General features: G+C 35.1%; 1 protein-coding gene across 1 annotated transcript; it reads left to right on the top strand.

Annotated features, from left to right (window-relative positions):
- The first annotated feature begins 1,455 nt into the window (after positions 1–1,455).
- Positions 1,456–9,574, top strand: LOC133336578 (uncharacterized). Its single transcript, XM_061544859.1, has 4 exons — positions 1,456–1,582; positions 1,669–1,766; positions 9,242–9,377; positions 9,438–9,574. The coding sequence occupies exons 1-4, from the start codon at positions 1,456–1,458 to the stop codon at positions 9,572–9,574; spliced, it is 498 nt and encodes a 165-aa protein (XP_061400843.1).
- The last annotated feature ends 480 nt before the right edge of the window (positions 9,575–10,054 follow it).

The following is a 10,054-nucleotide window of genomic DNA, read 5'->3' as shown; positions in this document are numbered from 1 at the left end:
CCTAATTATAAGAAAAAATGAAAAACACCGAAAATCCGGCTTCAAAATGTCATCATCCATTTCGGGTGGATGCAGTGATTATATCGAAAAATCATACATTAGAACCATGTTGTCCATGGGGTATTCTGCAACTTAGTCACTGATCACATATGCGTGCGTTGTGTAGTTTAGCCACAAATCAGGAAGGAACACAAAAAACTCGTTGGCTTCAACACATTTTCACCCATATTTTTACATTACCACCATCACAGCTTCCTTGCAACTTATTATTTATTACCAATATTTAAGATTATGACAAAAACACTTCATTTTATAGAAATGAATTTGAATTATATGCAATATGTTCATATTTCGCGAGTTATAACCTTGCAAACCTCAGCTTCAAGGAATTTAAAAGATTTTTGTAATTTCCCATATATCTAATGTAAAACGAATAATAAAGCATAGACCTCCGCAGACTATCACCTATCTGTCCGCAAAACCGGCCGACCCTTTCTTACTTGTAGTGTTCCAATGGGGAATATGTAGTTCGATATTTAGTCTAATAAACTTGGATATCCCCTCAGAGCAAACATTGGGGTGAAAGGCTAGAATTATGATGTTCCACCAAAAGTTACAACGGAGTGCAAAGGGTTAATATAATCTCTAAGTGCTTTTATTCCTAAAAGTAATTTCCCAACGCCAGATCATGACATTCAATTTCTCACATTGTGTTAGAGATATAGATCGATATTTATGTATAGACCTCACATAATGGTACACATATATTTTGAGAATTTTTTATACCTTTTTCAAACGAATTGTCTTTAATTTCATAATTCTAATTTTATAACTGATTCGCAAGTTGTGAGAAATTTTTATTTTTCCAAATGAATCTTGTACTTTTGTAACGTAAAGGAAATTATAAATTTCATCAATGAACGCAATCATAACACATTCCATTTCATACTAAAATGAATTATATTCTAAAGCTCTATTTCGATTTGTGAAAACTAATTAATGAGTCCCATCGACTCAGAGAGATTATACGCCCAAGTCTTATCAACAATAAATTTAAAGATGATTAAAGTTTTTTTAACAATAATTGAAATCTCTGATGCTAATACTCTCTCAGGCAGATGTTTTTTAGTTCAAAGAAATCAAAACATGGGTCTTATCAGTATTGGAATTTTTTTCTTTTTTTTTTGTTAAATAAAAACAAAACAAATTTCTTATTTCACTTTACCTTAAATGTATTGAAATGAAAGAAAAAATAAATATGAAAGCAAAAAATAAAAACCAAATACTTAATGTAAATAATTTATTGCAAAAATTTTCTCTGATTTTTCGCAATCAGTTTGAATTGTGGAACATTTGACTGATAGTCATAATAATCCAGCGGATGATTTAATATATGAATTTACATATTTTGCTTGATTGTAATTAAAATTAAAACGAGCAATAAAGGAAAATAAAATGTCGTTAAAAGGCTTAGAAAAACATGGTATCTTTGTGGCTGCGGTTACAATTTTGATAAGTTTTATGATTCTAATGAATGAAATATCGATGATCAAATATATTTTTATGTTTCACGATGATCATGGTAAGTATAAATGGAGAGAGAATAATGAAAAATTATACAATATTCGAAAAACAATTTTAATAGTTTTTGTATTAATTGTTCTACAGGTTTAAGTATCCAGTTTATACTCCAGCATACTGGCATATTTACATTTGGCTTGTTAACTGCTATATCGGCTACTTTACTGATTTGGGGTATTGTAAAGGTAATTATGATATCGATATATCTTAAAGGGGAATAGGAAAAAGGGTAGTATTGGAAACTGTAAGGAAAGGAACTAATTCAGTCGGGTCGAACAATATCGTAAATGCACCATTTTGAGCTTATACAATATGTGCTCTAATAATCTTAAGTAATGCATAATAAATTGTAATCAGGTGTCAGATAAATCCATTTAATAACATTTGGAACACATCACTCTACACTCAATCCGAAGGTAAAAAAATGCGAAGTGATACATCACTTAAAATCGGACCAACGTATATAAGAAAATAAAAAAATCAGTAGTGTTGGTGGGTTATTTGGGATCCCATTTGTATTTTGTTTTTGCAAAATAGTCAGGCTTAATCCCATTTTGTTGTCTTTATAAAAACAACTATTTATTAGTGGGAAATGTGTGGCAATAGCAACTACAACGTTATGTGCATTCGTCACAAAGTGACGACACATAGCAGTGGGAAATGTATTGTAGTTGTCAGCAAATGCCTTGTTAACCACAAAGTCAGCCACCAATGAACTTCTCATTTAGGTGGCATTGCTGGTAACGTAAGTACCTCGATTTGTTACAAGAGACATTTGGGTAGGAAAGGTTTTTTGTAAAGAAGCAATAAATAGCTTCTGGAGAGAATACCTCAAACAAAAAACTAAGGGAACAGCTGAGTATCAGTGGCGAGATCCGAAACCATAGTCTTCCCTGCCTTACTCGTCGGCGGACAATCTCATACATTCCCCACCAATAATTAATAGTTGTTGTTGGGATTCAGAATTTTGCAAAAAAAATATTTTTTTCATGATATATATTTGTATACCCTTCACCACACTGTGGTGGTTCAGATTCAGATATAGCTCCCAATATATTTACGTCTGATTTTATATAAATGGTGCACCAAACGCCCAATGTTTGTCCGTTTGGGACCAAATTGTGCATATCGATTGCAATTGAGTCAAGAATGATGTGTGTTAAGTCCGATTTGGGCCGTTTTGTTGTATGATTTGTTGCCATTTTAAAGGTAATTTCATAATGCCTCTCTATTTGCAAAAAACTCTAGTAGTCGATTTTTACAATCTAATTTGTTATCATTAAAGAAATTTGGCAATGCAAGAAAAATATAATAATCGCTTGGTGCCGGTCCGGTCCGGTCCGAACTGTATGGCGGATGAATTAAAACTTCCCACTCAATATGCCGAAGTTTCTGGCGAGTCACTGTAGATGTAAAACAGTTTTATGGTCGATTTTTAGCTCCTGGGCAATGTTACGACGGCTAACATGCCTGTCAACTTCGATGTAAAATATACCGAATTTTCTCTTTGTTCACTTCCATTTTTAACAATCTGTAACTCATGCACAAAAAAAAAACAGCAAAATATTTTTTACTGTAAAATGTTATCCCTCTAAAGATCATAAATCTGAAATGGTTTGATCGATACATTACCATAAGTCTATCAGTACATCCATCTGCTGAAAAAATAATGGATTTCCTTTTCCACTAAACTAATATATTAAGCTACTAGCATATACCCGCTAATTCGTTAGCGAATGTGGGGAATATTTAAATATGTATTAACATAGTATTTTATTTTAAAACTGCATATATCAGGAAAACTAAGCAATCCACACATTCATATCGACATTAAATTAGATTTGAGTACCATCTGTTAACAAATTTCATGATACGAGCTCGAAAGATTCACCCAAATCCAAATTTTACACCTCAACCATCCAACAAAACTTCCTACATACCCCGATCCTACACCCCCACAGAGATTTTAAATCCATGTTTCAGGATTACAACTCTAATGGTTCACCTACAATTCAAATTGTACCAACTTTAGTACGACTTTCCAAAACCTCCTACTTACCCCAAACCCACACTCCCACAGTGATCCTAAATTCAAATTTCAGGATTGCAACCTTCAAATTCAAATTGTACCACATTTAGTACGCAGTAGTACCAACTTCCAAAACGTCCTGCATACCCAAATCCTACACCTCCACAGTGATCCTAAATCCAAGTTCCAGGAATTCAAGTCTATCCACAATTCAAATTGAACCAAATTTAGTACACTTAGTACCAATTTCCAAAACTTCCTACATACGCCAATCTTACAACTCTTCAGTGATCCTGATTCCAAATTTCATGATTCTAGCTCTATTGGTCCACCTAAAATTCAAACTGTACCAAAGTTGTTTACGATTTAGGCATCAAAACAAGTTACCTTTCGATATTTTGGGGCATGTAAACATCCAGCATCAAAACGCACGTCAAAGAGCGTTGACTCGTTGCTGAGTTGTAAACAACAAGCAACAACACACACGGTGAGGGGTTCTGATGTGTTACTTGGTTGTAAACAACTAGCAACAAAACACACGGTAAAGGGTTCTGATGCGTTGTTTGTTGGTAAACAACTAGCAACAACAACGCACGTCAGAGGATTCGGACTAGTCATGGGTAAGAAACAACAACGCGCGTGCGTAGAGACTGCGATGCGTCGCCAAGGAATAACTCACAACAACAGCGTGATCCTGAAGGTTGCGATGACGGTCCAATAAAAGGGAGAACGACGAATGCTGCGGGAACAGTCGTGAGAGAAGAGCTAACAGCACAAGGTCTAGACGAGGAAATACCCTAAACCCGTTTTACAGGTGAGTCAATCAATAGTCAAGGAGTAAAGAAGACTGAAGGTTAAGTGAGCTTCCCGTTGCCACTGAAACCACCGACCCCACACTCACGAAAGAACAGGTGAGTTGATATTGCCACCAGCGCCGTTCACGGAAGAAGTGAGTTGGGAAAAGCCACTTCCAGGATGTTCGACGTACCCCTAGTGACTTATCGTACGGACTCCAGGTCACCCCAGGCCCCCCAGTCATCCAATGGACTCTTTCTCAGCGGTGGGCGCTAGTGAGTTGTCCTAAGCCACTACGCCTACATAACGCACCGGTGCTTCAGTCATCCAGGAGGCAGTTCTAGGCAATTGTCCCCGACAAGATCACTAGATTAATCCCGGTCTTGTCCCCTGTACCACAACACATACCCTAGTCTCTGACAATATCCCCAGTATCAACTGTGCCGAAAACAAAACAATAAAACCCACCTATACTAAAAAAACGGAAGACTTATCTCCTTACTCTTGTCGCTGACAGAAATAAATTTCTGTCACGAACTCTGGCCGCCGAGAGCTTTCCCCAGCAATTCGGTGGACAATTGAGTCGTTACAAAACTGAATCCTGATCCCAATCCTGCACCCCTACAGTGATCCTGACTCCAAATGTTATTGTTCCCATTCTATCGGTTCATCCAAATCCAAATTGAAGCAATTATACACTGCGTATCATAACTATAGACGCACCCTTAATTCAATTGGTATGTTAGTTGAGAAATAAAATGGACCCATTAAGTTATTGTTCACAATAAAACGATCAAAAACACATATTATTCAACAAAAATAATTAATTTATTCTTTATGGTTTCGCCGAATTCTGCCCTTTCAAAATTGCTGGTGTTGCATAACTATAGACGCACTTTTACAAAATTAGAAAAAAATATTTTTTAAAACTTAAATAAAATAAAATAACTTTTATAAATAATGGGTAAGGCCTCCCTTATTTTGAATAAGTTCAAAAATTTTATCCATCACACTGTTGATCAAAATTATTCGCAAGTCTTCATCGATTGACCGCCATTCATCGATAATCACTTCTTGGAAAAGAAATAATGTTTGGTATTGGCTGTTTTCTGCATAGACACGACGAGTCAAAATTCCACACATGTTCTCGATCGGATTCTGGTCGGAAATTTTAATATTTTTCGATTTTAACCATACTTGAGTATGGCCACTTTTATGAACTGGTGCGTTGTCCTGCTAAAAAACGAGTCCTTGATTGTTGCTGCTTTCCCAAAATGGCAATAATTTGTCTTCCAAGACTTGAACGTACTCCATTGAATTCATCCGACAACATGGAAATGTCAAATAATGGCTATAAAATGCTCCCAAGGCCATTAAGGAGCCGCCACCGAAATATTGTATTAAGAAATAACGATATTTCGGTAACCGCCACCTTGGGAACATTTTATAGCCACGGAATGCTTTATTTGACATTTCCATGTTGTCGGATGAATTCAATGGAGTACGTTCAAGTCTTGGAAGACAAATTATTGCCATTTTGGGAAAGCAGCAACAATCAAGGACTCGTTTTTTAGCAGGACAACGCACCAGTTCATAAAAGTGGCCATACTCAAGTATGGTTAAAATCGAAAAATATTAAAATTTCCGACCAGAATCCGATCGAGAACGTGTGTGGAATTTTGACTCGTCGTGTCTATGCAGAAAACAGCCAATACCAAACATTATTTTATTTCCAAGAAGTGATTATCGATGAATGGCGGTCAATCGATGAAGACTTGCGAATAATTTTGATCAACAGTGTGATGGATAAAATTTTTGAACTTATTCAAAATAAGGGAGGCCCTACCCATTATTTATAAAAGTTATTTTATTTTATTTAAGTTTTAAAAAATATTTTTTTCTAATTTTGTAAAAGTGCGTCTATAGTTATGCAACACCAGCAATTTTGAAAGGGCAGAATTCGGCGAAACCATAAAGAATAAATTAATTATTTTTGTTGAATAATATGTGTTTTTGATCGTTTTATTGTGAACAATAACTTAATGGGTCCATTTTATTTCTCAACTAACATACCAATTGAATTAAGGGTGCGTCTATAGTTATGATACGCAGTGTAGTACGAGTTATAAATTTTTGTACACATAAATAACAAATTTCCAAAACTACGTTCATATCCCAATACGTTCATATCCCAATACGTTCATATCCCAATACACTCCGATGGTAATGTTCATTTCAAATTTCAAGATTGCAGCTCGATTTGTAGCTCCAAATGAAATGTGCACCAAATATAGTACCATATAGTACTTTTCGTACACATTAGTACAGGCTTTCAAAACTATCTCCTTAAATAGGCCCTACATCTCAACCCTAATTCGCATTCCAAATTCAAGTTTTTAGCTTTATCAATTTACATGCTACGAAATTGTACAAAATTTAGTACATTTTAGTACTTTTTGCATACATATAGTTCGAATGTCCAAAAAACCCTTTGCTATATCTATTCTACACTCTATCAGTGACCCTCATTTAAAATTTAAGAGTTCTAGTTCTACCGGTTCGCCAAATACAAATGTTATAACATTTAGTACTTTTCGTACCGTTCTAGTACGAATTTCCAAAAACCCAGCCTTATCTGTCACCTTTGGACCAACAGTGACCCTCAGTAAAAATTTAAGAATTCTAGCTACAGTCGTTTCTTCTGGGCGTTGATAAATCGTTAAATCAGTCAGTCATTATACCCTTCACCACACTGTGGTACAGGGTATTATGTCTTTGTGCATATGTTTGTAACAGGCAAAAGGAAACGATATAGATACATGGTTCCTTTTGAGAATATGCATAGAATCACTTTCGGAGTCGATTTATGCATGTCCGACCGTCCGTCCGTCTGTAGATGTTAAATTGTAAACAAACTACAGGTCGCATTTATGATCCGATTTGGACGAAATTTGGCACAGCTCACTTATTTGGCCCAAGGACGAACCATATTGAAATTGAAAACAATCGGTTCAGATTTAGATATAGCTCCCATATATAGTTTTGTCCGATTTAATGTAAATGGTGCACCAAAGCCCCTATATCTTTCGATTTGCACGAAATTTTGCAAAGTATACTGAATTGTGTCTAGAATGATGTGTGTCAAGTTTCGAGAAAATTGGTTCAGATTTAGATTTACCTACTATATATTTTTTCGTCAGATTTTATGTAAATTGTGCACTAAAGACCCAAAGTTTGGTCGACCGACACACAATTTTGTACTATAATTGAATGTTTTTTACGTTGAAGTTTTTCAAATAACCTCTTTTATATTTTGGTTCGCTCATGACAATCGTATTTAAGAAATTTTGTGTTTATACCCTACACAACTATGTTGTCAGGGTATTATAGCTTTGTGCAGCAATATTGGTCCTAGACCCACTTTTAAGTATACCGATCGTCATATCTCGACTAGCTGAGTCGATCTAGACATGTGTGTCCGTCCGTCTGTCCATTATAATTTGTAAAGACGATACAGGCCACAGTTATGGACCAATCTTCACGAAATGCATGTAGGATGGGTTCTGGCCAATGAAGACCCCTATTGTTTTTGGGAAAGATCGGTTAATATTTAGGCGATGAAATGGACCAAATACAAAATTTTTGTCGGTTTTTCTGGTCGCTCCAGAGGTCGCAATAATGGCCCGAACATCGTGAAATTTTGCATGGAGAAGGGAATCGGGCCAAAGAATAAGCATGCCTTTTTAGCGGGTCAAATGGACCCTGACTTTGGTGTGAAAAATGACAAAATTTGTATTCTATAGCGTATATATTTACCTCTGAATGACATCGATCCGAGAAGTTGATATTATATCAAAGAGGAGTGGTTGACCTTTAAATTAATACCAATTATATTGTTGTATGTGCTCGGATGTGGGAGTTACACCTAAATATTTACAGGTATCTCCGTATTCGTATATTATTTAGCAACCCATTATCACTCTAGAGCGCGGAACTATAGCGCTGATCTCTTTGAAATGTTCCAAAAGGTTCCAGTTATGGTCAAGGACAAGGCCTATAATTTTCGGTGATGATCAGATAATATTTTTGGAATGAAGTGGACAGAAAACTTAATTTTTTGTGTTATTTTCGAGTCGATATATAGACCACAAATGAAAGCCGAACATCACAACACAATCCACGGTGAAGGGAATCTGGACAATAGCTGTACTGAATACTCGTAATATTCGGAAAATATGTCAGTGTGAGGAAGAGGTGCTAATCGGGCAAAAGGATGCCAATATCACGAAATATTGCCCAGGCTCGGAATAAACATCCGCAGAACTATATATAAACTACCGCAGTTCCGTGGTAGTTGTGTAGGGTATCGTATGGTCGGCCCCGTCCGACTATACTGCTCCGCTCACTGGTTTTTTTCTGTATTTTATATTTACACTGAATGTTGTTGTTATGCATGTTCATGGGGATTTTCGTGCATTTGAGATGAAAATCTGTCCCTACCATAGCTCGTGTGTAAAGTTTGGAGAAAATCGGATTAGATTAGATTTAAGCTAGATCAATTCCATGTCAATGCTCCTTCGAAAAGGCGACGTCTGTTAGGATACATATGTAGAATATACCCAAATTGGTGAAGGCTATCATATAGTCGGTCCAGTCCGAATTTACTACGTTCCTTACTGGTTTTACTCTTTTATTAGTATAGATACCCAATATAATGATATGACCGGAAATTTTATTTTAGATTTTCAGGGTGTATGGTATGTGATATTGGTTCCGGCAGAATTTGAAAATGTTTTTACTTGTTTCTAATAAATATATTTAAAATTATTATTTCAGAAATATCCTAAACTTATTGTACCCTGGCTAACATTGGCAACATTATCGGCTATTGTATTCACCTGCTGTAACATCTATGATATTGTTTATCGCAATCATCAATGGGATGATATATTGTTTGTTTTAATTATTGTTGGTATGTACAACAGATGTATATCTAAATGGAAATATATTATATTGATAAACTTTCTTTTAGGTATGCAAATTATTTTAATTTATCCCATTTATATACTGGCTGCTGATATTCGTATAGAAAACTTGGAAGCTAAGGAATATTCCGAATCGAATGAGAAAAATAATTTTGGTGATTATTTTATAAGGTCGATGATTTAAAATTAAGAAATGGACATTATTTCAATGGGTGATAACAAAATTAATAGAATACATAAAAAAAAAAGATATAATAAAAATTAACAATATTAAAATATTAAAAATTTTAAATGAATATATTTTTTTTAATTTTTAATTTATTCATCATTCGTTATTGGCAATATTTCTTCCATGGCCTCGTGTCGCATTTCCATATATAGTCCAATTATCGGATACAAAATATTTATGACAAGACCTGGGAATATTGAAAAAAATTGAATATATTTATTTTCAAATGAATTGATAACATGCCAGCCTACCGGTAATAATAAGAAAGGCGACAACACCTTTGTAGTGAAAAGACATTATTTGTATCCAGAGTATAACTAAGACAACTATAAAAACTATTGATAGCAGGGCCATATAAATCAACCAGGGTAATAGGAAGGCGCGACTTTTCTGAAATTATGAGATAAAATTGTTAAAATGATACCGGTGATTGAC

The sequence above is a fragment of the Musca vetustissima genome, unplaced genomic scaffold, assembly GCF_032173495.1.
Source record: "Musca vetustissima isolate MV318-11 ecotype Yass unplaced genomic scaffold, APGP_CSIRO_Mvet_v1 utg14779, whole genome shotgun sequence".
Classification (NCBI taxonomy): domain Eukaryota; kingdom Metazoa; phylum Arthropoda; class Insecta; order Diptera; family Muscidae; genus Musca; species Musca vetustissima.
The sequence above is the reverse complement of the archived record's forward strand: the minus strand, read 5'-3'. Positions and strand labels throughout refer to the sequence as shown.

What these genes read in the sequence shown, in the direction of transcription:
- LOC133336578 (XM_061544859.1), top strand. Translation starts at nt 1,456, where the DNA reads ATGTCGTTAAAAGGCTTAGAAAAACATGGTATCTTTGTGGCTGCGGTT. An exon ending in TATGTTTCACGATGATCATG is followed by an intron (nt 1,583 to 1,668) that starts GTAAGTATAAAT and finishes ATTGTTCTACAG; the next exon opens with GTTTAAGTATCCAGTTTATA. An exon ending in TGATTTGGGGTATTGTAAAG is followed by an intron (nt 1,767 to 9,241) that starts GTAATTATGATA and finishes TTATTATTTCAG; the next exon opens with AAATATCCTAAACTTATTGT.